General features: G+C 34.6%; 3 protein-coding genes across 3 annotated transcripts; all 3 read right to left on the bottom strand.

Annotated features, from left to right (window-relative positions):
- Positions 1–2,340: 2,340 nt before the first annotated feature.
- On the bottom strand, positions 2,341–4,158 carry LOC108996577 (3-ketoacyl-CoA synthase 19-like). The gene has a single exon (XM_018972554.2). It carries the CDS (start codon positions 4,051–4,053, stop codon positions 2,668–2,670), a length of 1,386 nt encoding a protein of 461 aa, XP_018828099.1. The 5' UTR covers positions 4,054–4,158; the 3' UTR covers positions 2,341–2,667.
- Positions 4,159–6,735: 2,577 nt separating this feature from the next.
- Positions 6,736–9,741, bottom strand: LOC108996488 (exocyst complex component EXO70H1-like). Its single transcript, XM_018972418.2, has one exon. It carries the CDS (start codon positions 9,488–9,490, stop codon positions 7,574–7,576), a length of 1,917 nt encoding a protein of 638 aa, XP_018827963.1. The 5' UTR covers positions 9,491–9,741; the 3' UTR covers positions 6,736–7,573.
- A 6,349-nt stretch (positions 9,742–16,090) lies between these two features.
- On the bottom strand, positions 16,091–17,304 carry LOC108996484 (60S ribosomal protein L35-like). Its single transcript, XM_018972415.2, has 4 exons — positions 17,229–17,304; positions 16,928–17,063; positions 16,668–16,824; positions 16,091–16,413 (listed from the first exon to the last, which is right to left on the bottom strand). The coding sequence occupies exons 1-4, from the start codon at positions 17,230–17,232 to the stop codon at positions 16,339–16,341; spliced, it is 372 nt and encodes a 123-aa protein (XP_018827960.1). The 5' UTR covers positions 17,233–17,304; the 3' UTR covers positions 16,091–16,338.
- Between the last annotated feature and the right edge of the window lie 3,990 nt (positions 17,305–21,294).

Raw genomic sequence — 21,294 nt, forward strand, 5'->3', positions numbered from 1 at the left:
TTTTACCGCATTCTGATCCTAATCCACAATTTAGTAGTCCTCGTCATTGTCCTTTTCGAGATTAATGCACAGATACAAAGAGATACAGATGAAGAATCGATGAGCCTACTTTAACTAAAGATCGATCGCTCTTTTTCGAGCTTTGAAAGCCGAAAAGGACGAGGACGTGACACAAATTAAAGCAGCAGCATGCCAATGTTGAATTTTCGGAACATCGATCGGTAGCTGGGACGTCCCCACACGATTCACCAGCCGCTTACGGCACGGTGCACACTTTACACTTGAGCTTGTTTGTTTTTAAAATTCTGTTTTTTATTGATTTTATTTTATTTAATTATTTTAATTATTTTAAATTTTTATATTAAATAAAATAAATAATTTAACTTTTTCAAATAAATAAAACAAAATAATATTAAAAAATATATCATAATAATATTTTATTTAATTTTTAATTTTTATCTTAAATTTCATTTCATTTCATCTTTAAAAATAAACGAGACAACCAGAGAATATGATTCAATCGGTTCCCATTGCACCACACGTTTTCACAAATTAATTTAAGTGTACAACTTATTTCAGCGTACAATTTAAAAGTGTATACAAAATTAAATTATCTCATCTCATATTATTTTATATAATCATTATAATTTTTCAAAACTTCTATGTAAAATATAATTTTTAAATTCTAAAATAAAAATAATGTTAAAAAATTATATTATAATAATATTTTATTTAACTTTTAATAAAAAATTTTATGACTGCATTGTAAGGAGATTTTTTTCCAATCTATGAAATTTCCTAAGCCCAACCATTGAGGGAGACTCACTAGAATACAAAGTTTTAGAGAAGAACGAGGGATAAGAAGGGAATAGAGGCATGAGTGTGTCACAGGCATGAGAAAACAATACCAGGAGAGAAAAATGAGGGATTTGACATAAAACAAGTAAAAGCAAGGTGTCAAGAGAGAAAATAAGGAAAGTGACTTGTAACAAATGAGGGTATGAGAAAAAAGTTAAGAGGAACCTATGGATTTAGGACACTTTTCTCTTTGGGATGACTTTGATTTTTTGGGACTTCGGGACTTCTTCTTAACTAGAGAGCTTCAAAGAAAACTTATTCTCCAGTAAATAGCTCTATAGTTTTCATTGTACAGTAAAAAATGAGAGGTTATAAGAGACTGTAAACAAACTTATTATATTAAAATTTTCCATCTCTAAACTTCCGTAGATGTAGCCTTATTGTCGAATTATATAAATTTTTGTGTTCATTTCTCTTATTTAAATAATATTTATCATCATGAACGTATAAACCGATACCGTATAACTGCACAGGATCACTTATGGGGGTTCTACACAGTACCAATTGAGCCCCAACTTGGAAGATCCAAGTTGCTGAAATTTGATTACGAAATACGACGTTAACATGCGTAACAAAACGAGTGTTGCTTTGATCAAAGTGGGACACTGCAACGCACAATCTTTTATTTCAACGGGCACCGAGTACAGCTCAACTCGCCTATTTTCAGTTGACTTCCGCGTCCTGAAGATCAATGCCTCACCCGGCCCCGAGTCCTTTTCTGCCAAAGGTTAAATAATATTCTTGTGTTCGATTTAAACATGGAAGGCATAGCTTTATTAAATGAGGTGCATGGGTTTTTCTCCAAATTTAACGATAATTATCGTTTCCTATTGAAATATGAAATATTGTATCCTTAATTATCAATTCAATTAAAGCTAAAATGAGTGCTCATTGAAGATATTCGCGTATGTGTCAATCAAAGATTGATGGCATGGGATCGCTAGGAAACGATGATAATTAGCTAGCTAGTACGTACTGCACCAGAATGATTTCCTTCTGGCCTGTATATATGGATCAGCCATGCGTGGTTAAATCCTCTTTGTAGAGATTAGATCGCCCCAAAGGATGAATATTTGGTTTGTAAATCAAAGTAATTTCAAGGGCAAAAATAAGTCACTGTTGATAACTTGATACACGTATTTTTGCCCAGCCTGTAATATTCATGTAAAAAATGTCTTGTTATTATATATTCGAATATTTAATGATATATAAAAAAACTTACAAGATTCAAAATCAATATCTACTCAGATACCGTGTGAAATGCAAACTTGTAACAAATCACGAAAAGATCCCTTACTATACTAGGAAATATTCCTAGATACACTAACTAGTTCGATCTAGTTGCAAATTATACAACTATATTTTTTGTAACTATGGTAATTATATATATGATGTGGATTAAGGATGCATGCCCTCATGAATACAAAAGTTGCTTTCATTCCTTCTGAAGTAATAATAATATTAATATATAAAATTATATCATGACGCGAAATTAATCATTTTACTATATATAAGTATATTGATAATTCGACTGAAAGGAAACAGGCCGGTACATGCATGCCGAATTCACAGTAACTAATTAACTTTCATAAGGAGATGGGCTATATACGTATCTTTGATTTATATCATGATACGTCGATTTATTTGACACTAGTTCTATATATCACGTACGGTACAGGGCCATCCATGAGGACATGTCCTTTTAGGAGCATGTTAACTCCATCCAATAATGTTAGTATAGAGTGAATTTGAAAGACTCGAACGATTGAGCCTGCAGCATGCGTGCTGGCATAGATCACCAGCTGAAACTTACAAATCAAGTACTCTGACAAAGCTCAGATATTCATCATTGATCCAACTATACTTATCCACGAAAGGATTGACTAGGCCGGTTTTAGGTGGATAACTGTCTATGCAGTCTTTCCAAACATTTCCACCGTCCAAGTCCCTCATCACCTCCCACAAACAATTGTTGCACTTAAATCCCGCTCCGAAGCTGATCATCAGAATTCTGTCTCCCTTTTTAAGCCTCTTCTTAGCCTCCATGTAACCCAAAACATACCAAAGGCCACCGGCAGAAGTGTTACCAAATCGATGAAGCGCCATTCTAGCTGGCTCGAGGTCATATTCGTTCAGCCGTAAACCCTTGCCAACCCCATCGATTACGGCCCTTCCACCAGGATGGATACAGAAGTGGTCCACTCCAGCCTTAAAATTCAGATGCAATCCCACTGCTTCAAGTTCCTGGCTGCTGGTTTTGGTCTGCTGGATTGCTACTATGAGGTAGCGGAGTAGTTCCTTTAGTGGCAGTACTTTAGGTACTAGCACTCGGAGGTTAATTGTAAAAGCTTGTGCAGCAGCTTTTGTGAGGCTTTTTGTGAGGCGAAAGCCAAGGTAGCCACGCTCATCTTCTACTTGTGTGCAGCATTCATATGCTTCATCGTTTGAGCCAAGATGCGTTCGAAATAGATATTTTAATCTCAAGATGGCTCGATGCTTCAAGGCTCTGTTGTTTGTGAAGAGCATTGAACAGCCTCCGGCACGGAATAGACAGTTGGAGAGGAGCATGGATTTTTCTTTGCCACGATACCAGTGCGGACCCATGGATTCCGTACTGACAACGATAGCAAATGCTTCTTTATATGTCTTGAACAAGCGCTGGACAATATCGATTGCTATAAGGCTTGCACTGCAGCCCATTCCAGCGAGGTTGAAAGCCTTAATGTTCTCCCTCATCTTATAACGATTTATTATCCGCGCAGTTAGGGAGGGCGAGGGAGAGAACAGGGACACGTTCACGACAAGTATGTCGACTTCTGATGGAGAAACTCCCGTCCTAGCAAAAAGCTTGTCAAGTGTGTCAAAGATGACTTCATTCGTCTCAAAATCGGCATCTGCCATTGTTGGACACTCTTCTCTGCCCTCGACGACATTCGGTGGGCCATAAGTTTCTTCACCGAGCCCTGAACTGACAATGGTTTTCAAGAGAAACCGGTATTCTTCCAAACCCAGATTCTTGTTTCGGAGGACGATTTTTGCGCAGGATTCAGTGTCGAGCTTCCTGTCCTCAGGGGCCCTGTAGCACTCGTAGGCCAACATATAACAACCTTGGTCTCTCCATTGAAGAACCATCCTGCAGATGCAGGAGAAAGCATATAATAGGGATAGTAAGCACAGTACCATGAAGAGATCCATGGCTAGAAAGAGATGAGAGCGAGAGAGTGTTTTCCTTTCGTGTTCTTCGTAATGCAAGTTTTGTGGCAATAATGTCTAGCTCTAGACGGAAGTCTTATACACCTTCAATCACCAACTAATTGGGCATTTAACTCTTACCTAACAAACTCCTATAATAAATACGATCGATGTCTATGATTAACTATCTCTCTCCGGCCAGCATCTGATCAAATTCCAGCAACCTCTTTTAATCCGTATCCGGACCTAGTTTTTCTTAGCTTCTCCTATCAATTTGCTCGCTTTCTTACTGCATGTTAATTGATGTCAGGCTTTATTAGTACCCTCCTGTAATTAACAAGCAGGAATCAATCCTAGTATTGATGAATAAGAGAAGCTAGGGTTACATCTTATTTACAATAAAATAGAGTTTTCCAGTCATATATGTTTTCAGGCCATGCACGTCATGTTATAAATTAATTTAATTTTCTAAAAATTAATTTTTATTTTTTATCGAATGGGATTATTTAATATGATCATATATTAATGTTAAAACATAAGTACGTAGTACGTACGTATCATGCACATTACTTTTAAAACCATTTAATCATTTCTCTTTATATATATTAATTCAACCAAGTCACTATATATTTGATTAGCTTATAATTAAATGAGATAGTACTGGTACAAAGTCTTGGGTTTCGATTATAAACATACATGATATATTAATAGTAATTTACAGTGAGCAAAAATATTACTTATCATGTTAAAATTACTAATATTTTGTTTTTAATACGCAAACACACATACACAAATTAGCGATAAACACGAGCCATTGAATAGATCAGCTCAATAGAAGAGAAGAGACGCAGCTAGTTATAATTGCATGCATGATTAGTAGAAGAGGAAGCTGTTACGTACTCTCGTGCATGAATAATAAAAGAGACCAAGGTGGTTGATTAGAATAGAAATGGATATGAGTAATACTATTTACACTCACGAATTGTATACGTGTCGCGTATTCTTTTTTTAAAAGAGTAGGCCGGATCTATTATTAAAATAAATTAATTTTTTCATATAAATATTATATTTTCTTATTTTTTTAAATGAATGCTCGGTATTTGTGTATTCTATAATCGCTAATGTCTATTTACTCGTTTTTTTTTTTAAATTAATATTTTAATAATAGATGTGATCATTTTTTAATTTTTAACAAAAGTACTGCACTTACATCACCATAATTGTATCTAACTCCTAATAAAAGATCACAACTTTGAAAATGGTGTAGGCCGATGGAGTCATTTACTAATTTGATTTAAGCCAAAAACAAAATTGGTTACACGTACGGTCAAATCAATTTTAAATAGAGAAAAAAAATAAAAACAAATTATTTTGGGGCAATTCAAATTTGACAACAACCTTCAAAATCGTCAGGGCCAATCAAATATTAGATGGGAGCAATAAAGAGATGACAATGAGTTATACATGATCACACGGACATTGAATGAGGTGCGACCAAATTACTTTGAAAAATAAAAAAGAGGAGTGCTAGCTGGACAATGAATGCATGCCTCTTTTCATCTTTAAGTAATGATTATATATATTGAATTTTCTTTATGCAACAATTAAACAAATATAAAATTAAAAACAATAATAAAAAATTAAAATTTTAAATTAAATGAGAGATTTAAAATTTAAAAAATAATTTTAATAAAATGAGAATATCATACTAACCTATTTTAAAATGAATTCTACGGGCTTTTTTACGGACAGATCATGGCATTGCCATGTCAGCAAAAACTAAAATCTGGCCGTTGAACACTCCATGGGCTTAAATTGGACCAAGCCCAACTCAAACTACACAATACGTACTCGGGTATTATTCGGAGTCGGAACCTTCCACCGTTCGAGCCGTTTTATGTTTAAGGCCTTTTGTTTTTGGCCCATCTTTAATTAACGTTTCGATTCAAGCTTGGACTCCGAGCTCCAACGAAGACAGAACATGGCGTGGCGTCACTGCGTCCCTACCATGCGCTGACATGGATTCCAGCCTGAGAGCACTGGCGGGTATGAGCCCAGGGGTTCGCGCGGTTCTCGGTCGGAGTTCTCCACGGACTGGTCTATGGCGTCACCACTCTCGCAGGTTCTCTCTCTCTTGTACTTGTTCAAGTTTTTGTAAGGGTTAGTTCTCGTTTTGCGCTTTATTCGATTTGTATGAGTTTATGAAGCCGTTAATTTGGAATTACAGTTAGGACTCATGGTTTAGATTTTGCTAAAGTTGGAATACCTAATCAGATTTTTATGGTATTCCATTTTATTTTTTTATAAGTTTACTTGTCCCTTGAGAAGTTCCGAAATTTGCAATTGTTAATACGTGGTTGCGTTGATTCCATCCGCAGCGGATATGTAAGAAGCAAAGTCTAGATCAATAAGATCTATGGGAGATTTGTTTCTGATGCTCAAGCTTGCTTATTTACAGGGGGCCTGTGAAGAATGTGTGTTCCATCCAAGTGAAATTTATCCGACATGGACAATGGAAGCACCCTCAGATTCTCTAAGGCCTCCTTTTTTTTTTTTTCACAAAGTTTCTCAACTCATCTAATCATTACAACTTTTTCAAATTCCGACACAAAATAAACAATTCCACTTTTTCAAATTCCAAAACTAAAATAATATTAAAAAATATATATTCTAACAAAATTTTATTCAATGTTCAATGTTCAATTTTCAACTTTCATCTCAACTCATCTCATCTACGAAAACAAACCTTAGATAATCTAAAGGTGCTTCCATTGTCCATGTCGGACAAATTTCACATTTGTAAAGGTTGGCAATCCATTCCTAGGCCAGCAGAGCAGATGGTGATAGCATAGTTTATTTGTTTTCTCGTTTTATGTATTGCGTTACTTGTACCTCTGATCTCAATAGGGTTTATCTTCTCTCTGAAAAAAGAAAAGAAAAGAAATTGTTGAAATCAACTGTTTGTTGACTCTTTTGAGTTAGTAGACCCCTACCAGATCTATAAAAGGCTAAGATTTCCCGATTGAGAATATCAACCATTCAAGTATGGAGCTTTTTCTTTTTGTATTATCTTTTTATATAGATAATTTTCTAAATCAAATCAGTTCAAGTGAATTCTAGTCTTCTAAAATTTTGTTTTATGTGTGAAATTGTTCGACGAGGTCAAACTTGTGATGTGATCAAACTTGATAAACTTGCATGGATACCTATATAACTTACCACATTCACACGTCTGTTTATGTGATTGAGAGTTTTTGCTTGCAAATATCAACATATCTTTTATTTACATTTGATATTCTCTCAGCATTCAAGTAAAATTTATTTTGCTACTCTCCAAAATGTTGCTTGAAATAATGCAGTTTATAAATGAAAGTTTTTAATGTCCATACTTGCAAAATGATTATTTGACCTTGAAAAATCTGAAAAGACCATTCGAAAGGTACTAGTGCTAATCATAACAGAACTGCATGTTTCTTGAACCTTACATACTTAGTTTGTGTTGTAATGTAGATACAGTATTTTTTTAGCGGGGTAGACATCCCCCCATCTGCAATGATGATGTAGAAGTAGAACTACCTGAGGTGGAAGTCCCACGGAACAAATCTGACAAGTAATTACCCAAATCATCAGGTGAAAACCTCACTAATAACTCCAAATTCTTCTCCCCACTTTGCATCACCAAATACATATCAAAAAATGCTTGATACACTGGAACCAGTTTCTTTGCTATTGACACCTTCAGTTCATCCCTTAACTTGCCATCTTGCACAAGCCATGATGTTTGTTTCCTGTATGCTTCTTCAAAAGCTGCATTGAACTTCCTAAAGCACTCCTTTGCCATTTCAGGAGTAATTGCTGGGGAGGTTTTCCCCGGTAAAGCTGAAAAGACCTTAGTCCAAGCCATTGATTCATAGTTCCTGGCATATTGTTTAACTTTCTTGGCATGCTTCAATACCCAGTCATTGCCTAGGAGGTAGTTAAGGTTGGTTGTACATACCTTCTCAACAATGAAATGGAGATTATTGGCAAGGAAGAGGTATGATAGAGAAACATCTTTGTACAGCTCAGCTTTGCTGTCAAGCTTGCACAAAAGAACTAATATGAGCCAAGCTAGGAGGACCGAGACTGATGGTGTTTGACCATTGTCCATGGTTGGAATCTCAAAGTAAGATTCTGGTAGTGGTGAAGTTGCTGATGGTGGACCATCGCCAATGATTTTGGAGAGAATAAGATTGTAATCTGCAAGTGAAGATATGTAAGTCATTGCTGATTGGGTGAGCGGGTGAATGCCACCCCCGAACACCGGATTTCTTGAGGAGTCCTTTTGGATTGTTGATTCAAATTCAGATAGAATAGTGCGAGTGGAGTCTCCGAGTAGGAGTAGTGATGAAAGAGCTTGTAACTTGATAGCGGAGGTTGATTCAAAGTCAAATATCAGTTCAATCTCTGGCCACAACTCGGAGATTGCTCCATAAAGTTCCATTAGCTGAAAAATTTTGTCCAGCGAATGCTTACTCTTGGCAATGAGTTCAGGGAACCTGAAAACGTTGATTGCTCCTTCTTTGGTTATTTCTGAAAAGCATGACTCCCTGACTGTCTCAGAGGCTGAAAACACATGATCACAGAGAACTCTTTCTCCATTAAACAGCCTCCTCACAGCAATTTTTATTGCATTCATCCACTTCTTAATCACGTGCTCGAGATCTTCTCTGTTCATTTTATGAATCTGAGAAGATCTGAATTTTTCAATTCCAAGATGATACAATCCTTCATCTACTATAGATTTTCTGATAATATTGTATATGTTCATACACTCTTTGCCATAACCTGAATGAATCATGCATTCGGCTATTGACTTTAAATCCGTCACAGAAATTGCCGAGAGTCTCTCCACCTTGGTGATTGACTCAACAGCAATTTCAAAGTCATCTGCTCGAACCTCATCTTCACCATCAGAATTGCTTGACCCACCTGTGGACCATACAGGTGCTGATTCTGGATCAAGATGGTCACGGTTTTTGCAGAGTATCTGATAAAACTCTTTTTCAAGCCTTTTCATGGCTATTTGCATTAGGTTCTGAGCAAGTGTGAGCTTTGGGGATGTAGAATTTTCACTGATTAAGAAATGCATTGCTCGCCACAAGTCCTTGACAGATTTGAGAAACTCCTTAGCTTCTTCTCTGTTATGGTGGAAGAGAGAAGTGACTTTGGTGTATGATGAAGAGTTTGGATCCCATTTGGAGATGATTGATTCAGCATTTTCAATGTTTTCTTCCATCATAGATTGGAAGAATTTGTGGGTTGGGGTAGAGGGAGTGCTCGAGTGAGAGCTTGGAAATGAATAAGAAGAAGAAAGGGTTTTTGAAGAAGAGACGAAAAGACTTGACATTAATCTTCTAGGCATGAGTTTGTTATTTTTTGGTGTTTCTGATATTGTCATTGAGACTTGAAGCGTATGAACTCAAAACTGAAGAAGAGCTTGGCTCAAAGGCGAAGACAATGTAATTTTGAGAGAGAGAGAGATAGAGAGCTTACAATCATAAGTTCTTGGTTTTAGGTTTTGTTTTGGGGGTTTATAAAGAGGTCGAAAAGAATCCCTGACTGACTCGGTTGGATGTACATGTACATCTTCTTCTTCTTCTTTCTTTATTTATCTATTTATTTATTTATTATTATGCAATAAGGATTGGTTTTCTCTGATTAGACTTTGTTTAAGCTCTTGATAAGCTGTTCCATCTTTTTTTTTTTATTGGACAGTTGGAATTCTTAATTTTCTGCTTCCTAAAATTATATACACACACACACATCTTACCTTACTAACTTCACATTGTTCCTTGTTAACAAACTTCAAATTAATTATGTTTAACTTCATACAGATTGTTTCACTGATATTTTTTATTTTATTTTTTTAATAAGCCTTAAAACTGGTGATGGTGATCAGTCCAGGTCCTCTGCGAAACAACCTGGAAATAATTAAAATAGATTTGTGTCAATTGGAGAGTTTCTCTGAACCTGTGAACAGTCAACCTTGGATACAATCAACCCCTTCTCATTCATATTGTGCCTTTCCAAGCGAGTCTACCCTCTCATTCAAAGTGCCTGACTTTAACCGCCCCAAAATCTTCCATCAATAAATATATATATAAATATCTATGCTTACATAAATAAATAAAAATATATGCTTCCAGTAAAATCCACAGTAAGCAAGATTCATGCGTCTTTTTCGTGGTAGACATATTGGAGGAGCCACTAACATAATTCCTTTTTCCCAGTCAATTTGAATGCCAAAGTATGGATAGCCAGTAAAAGGAAACAGCCCCCCCTGCTCCAAAACGGGGAAAAAAAGTTAATGAAAGATGTATCTCGACTCGTGGAGATTGTTGGTATCCCGCTGTTTGGATTTAGAGATGGTTTTATCTTATCTTATTTTATTATTATAATTTTTTAAAATTTCTACATTAAATATAATAAACAATTCATCTTTTTTAAATTCTAAAATAATAATAATATTCTAACGATATTTTATTCAACTCAGTTAAAATTATCTCATTTCATCTCACAAATAAAATATAATAAATAATCTTTAATCATCTAATACCACATTATGAGATGATGAAGGAATAATAAAAATTAGAAAGATGTGTAGAATTATTTTAATGTTTAAGAGGAAAGTTAATATAATATTTTTGAAATTTGTGTTTAGACCGTCGTTTTTCCTTCGTCTTCAACGGGAGAATCGGTCTGCGTTGCCCTAATTATATGGGATATGTTCCCTAAACGTGACATTTTTTATTTAAAATAAACAAAATATCAGTATAAACAATTTTGTGGACTAAGCAAGATTGCGTTCTGATCATTTATGTACCAAATTTTGTAGATATTTTATTATAGTTATGATCATTTATGTATACATAATACATATATTGAACTTCTGATTCTGAAAAACTCAGGTCAAAATGTATACTCGTCACGTATATATTGGATCATGAAATTTTTGAATATTTAATAAACAAAATTTTTTGTTTATTTAAATAAACAAAATATCAGTATAAACAATTTTGTGGACTAAGCAAGATTGCGTTCTGATCATTTATGTACCAAATTTTCATACCAACTCATCTATGAATCAATGTGTATAATATATGATTTGATGGCAGTTTTAGCCGAACCAGAAAACTCAATTTTTGAGTAGTACTCTGGCAGTCAATGTATGATCAACATTTTAATTATAAAACTGCTAAAAAATTTGTTAAATCCTGCATCCATCGTGGTTGGGTGATGAGGATTTAAAATAACTTACCATATATATATATATATATATTATGGATCCGCAGTGACAAATCTTTTGAATTATAAACAAGTGGAAAGAATTAAACTTGACCAGAAAAATAAATAAGTATTGGAGATGTTCATCTAGAAGATCCTTGTTTCAGCATATCAAACGATGTATCTGTATTTTGACCAGAGGAGAGTTCCGTCAGCTTTAGAAGCATTCCAAGCAATACAACTTGAAACCCACGTTTTTATTTATTGCCATATTCTACGCCGTCAATAGCTAGCATCATGAAGACCAGGATTGGCATTCTACGCCGTTGCCTATGGATTCTGCAGGAGGAAGGAAGGAAACAACTGCGTAAAGACCAGGATGATCATTGTAGAAGTACTGTTGTTTTGACTCCGGTTTTCATTTGTCATTGGTTCCGTTCTTATTGGGCAACACTGGTGGAGGAAGAAAAAAAGAGATCCAGAAGAGAAAAAAAGACTTAACATATATGGAATTGATTCCCAACTACTGTATAGATAATAAATAGCAACGTGCCATTGCAGTGGGCGTCAGTTTCTGGTTTTTTGTCAATGGGAGGATCTATCTGTTAAGACTAGACTTTCTGCTAGCAATAGCATACATTAATATTGAATCTCCACACACACACACACATACACATAATCTAGATCGAGCTTCATTTTACAAATTAATTAGCATGACTTCCTTACTAATTGGCAGTTAGCACAGTTGCAAACTCAGACTCAACTTTCATGGATGAGTCATTGCAAGAGACTTGGAGTAAATTTTATCATGGCGCTTGCGGAAAAGAATTTTTGTGCTTATCTCGTTCACATACGAGAGTAGAGAAATGATATTTATAGTCTTATATATAATGTGTAAGCTCTGCACATTTTCTTTAAAAAAAATTGATAAATATGGTATCCACATTAAACAAATTTATTTTTTTAGTGGTAGACTCCAACTTTTTAGAGAGAGAGAGTATAAAACTTACGTATTCTAAAACTCTATATAGCACTACCAAGAAGAGTATAACAATATACATGAGCGCAAATACATGTATCAATATTATTGCAAACCAACTTTTATTATGGAATGAAGGAATATTATAAAGAATAATGTTACTATGTCGTCATATTTTATCCTTTCATTTCGACTGTCCATATATTTAATTTTTTTTAACATTTTTTTTTACTTATTGATTAAAGAAATGACTATCAGTGTATTGATTTTTTTTTTTTATATTTTTTTTAAAATATGAAAAAAATTTAAAGAGTAAATTATTGCTGATGCTAGAAGACAGTGAAACTTGTTGGCTTCTAGTAAGGCAGGCTTTGTCTGGCACAAAGACGGTAATCTTAACGAATTTAGAAGATTATTGCTGATGCTAGAAGACAGTGACTTTTAACATTATGTTTGAATAACGAGCCCAATGACTATAACATTATTTATATAAAATATTACCATATTTCACGATGGTCGCTGTCATGACCAAATAATATTAATAATTTGTTAGATCATTACTATCAAAATAATTTGGTAATAAAACCCATGTGATGTGCTCTTTTGTTAATTATTAGAGAAGTGACGTGGGTTTTAGGAATACTTACTAACATGACTTGCTAATTTCTCATGCTCTACAAATTGGGATTCATGTTAATTTAAATGGAACAAAAATATCATTATATTTAAACACACATATTTACACATTAATACGTGCATGTTTAAATAAAATAATAAAAATAATAAATCACGTGTTGGTATATGATGTAAGAGATGATAACTAGAATTTTTATTGGCATAATAATATGATTAGGTCATTCAAATCATCACAGTTACAATTTTCGTGTTGTGACGTAAAGTGGGCCTGCCCCCATTAGAGCTGTAAATGAATAAGTTTATTTGATAGCTTATTCAGTACTCATCATGTTGAATTTATCGAACTCGACTCGACTCATGAAAAGAAAAAGCTCACCCTTGAAAGCAGATACCCACACGATTAGTAAATAATACATACCCAACAAGACTCAACTCGACTAGGCTAAAGCTCATTAAGGCCCGCTCAATGCTCAAATCAACTCGTTAGCTCGATTCGATTAAAACTCATTCATATATTGATAAATATATACATACACTTATATATATACATATATATGTATTAGTTAATAATATAAGTATAACACTTTTATAATTAAATATAGAATATGTAATATAATTACTTATGCCTATATATTAAATATACTTCATAACTATATTTCATAATTTATATAATAATTATTCGATAAGATTTAATAATTGCATATACTAGTACGTGGAAATCATATATGAAATAGATATATGTTGAAAGTTTATAGCTCGAGTTTAAAGTTTAGAATTTACCGAATCGAGCTCGAACAAAGAATAATAAAAATTTGGAGCTCAAACTTGAATATTTTGAGTCAAGTCGAGTTCAACAAGTCAAAGATCGGTTCGACTCGGACCAATTAAATCCCTAGCCCCATGAACTAGAAGTGGAAGTTGGTGATACAATTAGCCACCAACCAACTAGTGGTCTTTCCATTCACATATCAATCTTGTGGCCTCTAATCTCCCAAAACTGGTCAGATCCAATTTTCCCACTTTGAATGTTGAAAACGTTTTCGTTCAACAGCTTTCCCTTTCATCTTTCAAATGGATAATACTTTCGACCTACAAAATGGAACACAAAGGCCCCGAAAATACAAAATCTAAGAAGAATTAGGTTTTGGCCAAGATCAAATCAACGGCACAGAAATACAACCCCAAGAAACCACATTTTCTCAATTACAGTATAAGACCACGAAACATTATTTCACCTCCCCAAAATTAATAATCACCGTTTAATATGTTATCCTAGCCTCCCAATAATATACACAAAAAATAAAGGGTACTTGAATGAAAGGTCAAGAGATTGATTTCATATATAATAGAGAAACACTTCAGCCATAAAATATATATATATATAAATAAACTTTATATAAAATTATATAATTTACAATTTAATAAAAGTAGAATCACATGGCTTACTGATTGTTTACAAAAGTAAGGACAAGTTGATAAGATTCTGCCACAAAAAAAAAAACGAGCAACAATTGATTAGAAACAAAATAAGAATAATTTGCTACGAATTATGCCAGATATAGAAAATAACATAACAAAACATTATACCCTGTCCTAGAAATATTGGGACGGCCAAAATGGGAAAGATAGAGTACATGTTTGAGATTGCGATGAGAAATATAACTTATAGATTTAGGACTTATAGCTTATAATTTAAGTAATAAGTTCTATTATTAAAAATTTATTTATTGTTTAGTAGCTATATATTTAAAACACTTTTAAACACGTTACGTTTGTTTAGAAACAAATTAAAAAAAAAATACATTCTAAGATAGAAATGACGATGATTTGAATTTTTAAAGATTATGACCATATATAATTATTTGAAAGTTGTATAGATATTTTCGTCTATTGATAGTCTTTTAAAAATGCAAATTACGTTTCGTATTATCAGAAAATTTTAACTTATTTGAGATTAAAAATGCTTTAATATATAACATCAAAACAACCTAAATCTCTGATGCCTCTGTACATAGTTGTGGCGTCGTCACCTTGGTTTGAATTTTGACTTTTGATAAAACTGGTGAAGACAAAAACTAGAGCACCTCCCTCTGATTTGCAAACAGCTGCAGTAGTACTGCCTCTAGTTCTCGCAGCTACATCAAAAGTTAGCAAATAATGGTCCTTTGGTATGGCCTTCCAATTCAGAAGGCTAGTCATTTGCTTACTGCCCCATGCATCTCTATAATCTTTGAAAATCTTTAAAGCATTATCAACAAAATTTTCCACAGTTGAATTAATGGATTCATGCACAATCTTATTCCTTAAAAACCAGATGCCATCCATGGCAATAATGGCAAAGATTTGAAACAGGTGCTCCTCATGAGAGGGAATTTTCAGAGAGCATGAAGGAGAAAGGATACATTTTATCCAATTTGTAATTCCAAGATTAACAAAGCAAGATCTGTTTAGTGGCCAAGGAGAATGTCTCCAAAGAACTCTCAAGAAAAGGCAATTAAGGAATAGATGAGTGAGTGTTTCTTCAACAGAATTGCAGATGGGGCAAGCAGCTTGACTCTCTCATTTAGGGGAAGACATGTTTTCAGGGAATGATGTTATTCAAGACTTTCCAAGTAAACAATTTTAGTCTGTCTTAAATTTTAAGATTCCGTACATTTTTCCATGTCCATGTGATTGATGCTTAGTGGAGTTTGAAATGATTGCTGCATAAGCAGATTTTACAGTGAATTTCCCAGAGATATTATGAGTCCAAACCAAGCTATCCTCCCTTGAGTGGAAATTACTATGAGCCGAAGGAATTTTTTGATTTTGGTGGAACAGGGCTTGGAGCCAACGCATAGATGCCACATTTTCATGAGGGAAAATTATACACCTCACTTTACATCAAATAGACAATTTTTATAAAAATAACTTATAAAACTGATTTAATAAAAACACTCGATTTAAAATATAATTGTGTAAAAAATTATAAAAAGAATTGTATAAATATATATCATTATTCAATGAAAGCTAGTGCATCCCTAAATAGACGAAATGGTTAACTATCGGGAATTATCCATTCTCCACAAGGAGCTCTCTAATTAGTAGCATCAGACAGCCATCGCCATTAACCGCTTCAAACTCTGCTAGAGACTACAAACTATATACATTGACTGTGAATCAAACCCAAATAATACGTCAATAAAAGAGCATGAGCAAACATTGTAAGACTTTTTTACCAAAGAACAGAATTCATACTTCACACACATGCCCGATAAACTCATCTCACCTTAGGATTAAGTCATGAATCGTGAACATAAGATTAAGTCCACCAACCAGAAATTATGAGTAAACACACACCAAAATTGTCAACAAAATGGATTTCTAAGATTAAGGAATGTAGATCTTTCACGCAAAGGTCCTACACCCTAAACCTTGATGGCATACTTCCTCAAGGGAAAATACATCTCCCTCTTCTTCTGCCGCTCAGTCTTCAATGATGCCTGTTCAAATAGAACGAAACAAAATCAAATCAGGTAGCAAGGCAAACTCAAATTTCAAAAGCACAAGTATAAACATGCTAATTATAAACCTATAATACAAGAAACAATGTACGGAGTAGTACTCTTAAAACGTTCGTAAACTTTATAGCATTGCCGTGTAGCATTATAATTCGAATAACTAAAAGACATGAACCAGAATCGTGCATAATATAAGAGACTAAACTAGGGGATTTTATCAAAGCAAAGACACTGACCTGGTGCCTGGTAAGCCTTCGCCGAATTGCCCTGGTCTTCTTGGGACGCAGATCGAGAGGCAGGTACTTCTTCTTCTTGTAAACTTCCCTCAGAGCCTCCTTCTGCTTCTGCGAGATCACCGTCAACACCTGCGCAATTGACAGCCTCACCACCTTTCTGTACCACCAAGAAAAAACAATACACATTAGAACCAGAAATAAATACTTGCATTTTGAAACAAATGCAAGAAGAAAAAAAATGAGAGAGTGATAAAGTGTACATCTTGGATAGCTTGTTGGGTGCACCACCGGTGACCTTGGCGACGCGGAGGAGGGCAAGCTCGGCCTTGAGATCCTTGAGCTGGCTCAGCAGGTCTGCCTTGGTTTTCTGACGCAGCTCGTGGACCTTGATTCTCGCTGTGTTCATTTCAACAAGCAAAATTGCAATAATAACACGGAAATCAGAAACAGAAGAAACATGTTCTTCGAAGAGCAAGAAACCAAAGTAAGAAATAATAGGTAGGCATTTGGGAAATATGTAAAGAAGCAATAGAGATTAGGGCTAGCTTCTTCCCCGCGTACCCATATCTGCGTCTCGGAGCTTTCCTGCGGCTGAGCTGTGTCTCTTCGAATGAAACCCTAGAAAAATGAAAGATCTGCTTTATGGGTTTAGATGTATATATTATCGGGCTGGGCTCCTTTGGTGGGCTTAGAATTAGTATTTGGGCTCGACCGGATGGAGGAGGGAATACGATTGATTCAAAAAATGATCTTCGAGAGAAAGAAACAAAGAAAGTCAGAGTCCCATCCTATTATTATAAGAGATGATTAATATGGTTTGGTTATGGGTCGTTCGTTGTTATAACTTATCTCTGACTAATTCACCATTAACATCTCAATCTACAGCTTTCATTCGGGAGTTAATGTGCATATATGCATAATTTAAAATGACTATATATATATATTTAAGTGATTAATTTACTAATGCGTCACGTCAATAAATAATAAGACCAAGAATACTTTTATTTAAGATGAAATAAATGACCTGTTGATCAGGTTGCTTGAAGAGAGAAGCACTCTTGTTTTTGTTTTGTTATTGAACAGTCGGCAGTCTAGCCATGTGAGTAGAAGAAAATGACAGCACTTCTCTCTCTGTTGAAGTCTTCCTTGTATCTAATTTATCTCGAATTCGATTTTCTTCTTGATAAGATTGCTGCTAAATTTCTTAATCAATAAATTAATTTCTTCGAAGGAACAGATAATATTAAGACATGCTAATGGATGGCCCTGATTAATTGGCTACAACTTAATGTTGATGAAGACTGTTATCAGCCTAAATATTACAGCTAGCTTGGTGACGCTTCTAGCATTTAAAGACTGCAACTGCCACCCCTCGTACGTTAAATATTTGTACGTTTCTTTGAATGGGGACGGACACACATAATATCCCAAACACTTGCATCGATCGACATGGCATGATGATCATGAATTTGATGCATGGCATAACTTAAAAATAAATTGTTATTAATATATAATACATGCAGACATAATAATTGTTATATATGTCTTCCATCTGGATATATAATGCACTGATCATCATGAGTTATTATAAATATCTTCTCCTGGGTACGTACGTACGTAGAAACATAATTATTTGGGAAAAATAGTTTTAGTATATATACAGTTTTCTGATTTTCTCTCATGGGGAAAAATAATGATAAAGACTAATATTACAGAGAGAGATAAAACAAGTGGTAATATGTGACATAATATGTTAATTTAATACGAACACGGCACGATAAAAGTGGATTAAGGTTTAGTCTTAATGAGTTCATGTCAAAATAGATTGACCCGTTAAGACACGGGTTGATAACGGATCAACCCGTTTTGACCCGTTAAGAAATTTACAATTATAATTATATCTTTATACTTAAAAAATAAAATTGTTAGGATTTTAATATTGATATTTTTATTGTTTAGATTATAATTTTGAACTTGTTTAGTGCTAAATTTAACCATGTCAAGCTGGTTAATTTTAGGTCTGTTCAATTTATTTACATAAAATTAGTCAAAATAGATTGACACGACAAGATTCGTTTTGTTAATGAGTCGTATTAGAATTTGAGATTTTAACAAAATAAAATTAACGGGTTAGGTTAGAATTGATCTATATAATATAATATAATATATATATATTAATACAATACGAACACGATCCGTTAATACGATTTGATATTTCTACCATAAAAGCCACGTGGATCACATTTTTTTCATAGGATGAAGAAAGAAAAGTAAATTCAACGTTATCCAGCTGAGAAATCCACGCAGGACTGTGTTTTGTAAGGAGTTCGTCTCTACTTAAGCCTACACAGTAACAAACACCACACACCGCCTACGTGGCTTTTTTTTTTTTTTTTTTAAATTGCTACAGTAAAACGAAGACGTTTTACTCAACACTGAAAGAGACTTCGAATCGAAACAGTGCATTCGAATAATTTCTCTCCCGCTCGGTTCCTGCAGTCCCGTCTCTCCTTCTCGGTTCCTGCCGTCATCCGTGTGCCGTCTGCCGTCGTCCGCATGTCGTCTGCCGTCGTCTGGGTGCCGTCTGCTTCAGTCGTGCCGTCTGCTCAAAACCCAGCCTTCGAATCTCTCTCTCTCCAGCTCGGTTCCCCCCCGGTAAGTAACAAGGTATGTATAAGGTTGGGACTGATCAGTATTTGAAGATCTATTATTTTGAGAAGCCGTATGTGTAGAGTGTTCTCAGATTAAGCCTAAGATATAACCATTTAACAGTTAAGCATGACCAGTTAATTTAATTCACACATCATTGCGACTTGTAATGCAACACTCTCTGATTTTTGCTTGTGCCGCCATTTATTCATGTCCATATTATTCAATAGTCAGTATCATGTTGTTCATCTGATCCTCTTCATGTAAAGGATCTGTAATAGCTATAGAAAAGTATGTTGGATCTGCTGTATGGAGCTCATGTTGTAAATGTTGCTTCTTTGGTTGTGCGACCAGTAGATGTATGTCCTCATTTACTTGTTCAAAAAAGATTTAGGAGCATTGCATACCATTCTCATTTACTTAAAATGTCCTCAGTTGCAAGGACAAAATCATAAAATTACTGATTTTGAGATTTTGGGCAGATCTAAACCATATGTTACTCTCATAAAATCAGAGGCTGTTTTTAGAGGAAAGCACTATATAAATCTCACAGTGATTTTTTATGCTAAAGAGACATTGACACTAAGTCTAGGAAAAGATTGATACCCACAACAACACTACCTCTGGAATATATCCTTTGTACTTGAAAGATAGAGCTTGGTACAAAAGTCATTGTGTAGTGATTCTGTTGATCATGATCATGATGAGCATTGTTGCATCTACATGAATCGACCTCCCTAAGAAGCCCAGCTTGTAAAATAGAATATCAGTACTCTAAGCTGTGAGGTTCCAGGAGACAGCTTGCCGGCCACTATACAGATCGACTGTAGTCATATAAATAAATCTTTTTATTTGAAAGTAGGAGAATAGATTTCCATAGGAATAACATATAGTCATGAGCAAACTGGATGGGAAAAAGGAGATCATATATATGAGGTGGGGCACTCAATAATATTTTCTTTAGATCATCAGCATGTGGGTTGTGAAGTTTTTGGGTTAAAATATACTAGTAAACCTTCCTTGTCCAGAAAGCATAGCTTACATTGAAATGCTGCATATATACATTGTACACTCATGTCCTAAAAAGGAGGTGAATAGACGGTGCTTCATTAAATCTTGTTCAAAAAAGATTTAGGAGCATTGCATACCATTCTCATTTACTTAAAATGTCCTCAGTTGCAAGGACAAAATCATAAAATTACTGATTTTGAGATTTTGGGCAGATCTAAACCATATGTTACTCTCATAAAATCAGAGGCTGTTTTTAATATAATCAGAGGCTGTTGTAAAGTTCAAAGTAGACCAACTAAAACATATCGTCGAGTAAGATAGCAATAAACTGAGTTGCAGAGCATAGAAAAGTCACAATGTAGCAGTAACCAAAAGTGTTTTTTCCTAGTAATGTCGATTTAATAAAAAGCTATGGACTAATGGTTTTATTTTTGTAATGTCGATCTAAAAACTCAGTTGAAATATATTGATGGACAAAGAGGAAGATAGAAGGCCACCCAGGCCTTCTACACCAGTTCCACCGACTCAGGTATGATACATTGGTCATTCATAAAAGGAATGTGTCTCGATTCTAATAATTAATGTATTTTCATTCGTGTATTGTAGGTTTCTCTTTGTCCAGAAAATGCTTACTACTCGCCATTTATGATTCATCCAAATGCATATCCGAATTCATATACATACGCATGGGGTAGCCAGGTACATTCCCTTTTAAACGTTCAATTTTTTTCCATAAGTTCATTGTTACCCGTTCTAACAATGTGCCTGATTGCAACCCCCACCAACACCACATTTTCCATCAACGTTCATCTATCCACCGTCGAGTAATGCAAATGAGTCGGGTCGTGTTCAACAAACGAACCAGGTAGATTCCTTTTTAATATTTTTTTTCTTTTATTTTTTTATGCATGCATTTTTTTTAACCGTTCTAATATCGTGCCTGATTGCAGCCCCCACCAACACCACA

This window comes from Juglans regia, chromosome 7 (genome assembly GCF_001411555.2).
Source record: "Juglans regia cultivar Chandler chromosome 7, Walnut 2.0, whole genome shotgun sequence".
Lineage (NCBI taxonomy): Eukaryota > Viridiplantae > Streptophyta > Magnoliopsida > Fagales > Juglandaceae > Juglans > Juglans regia.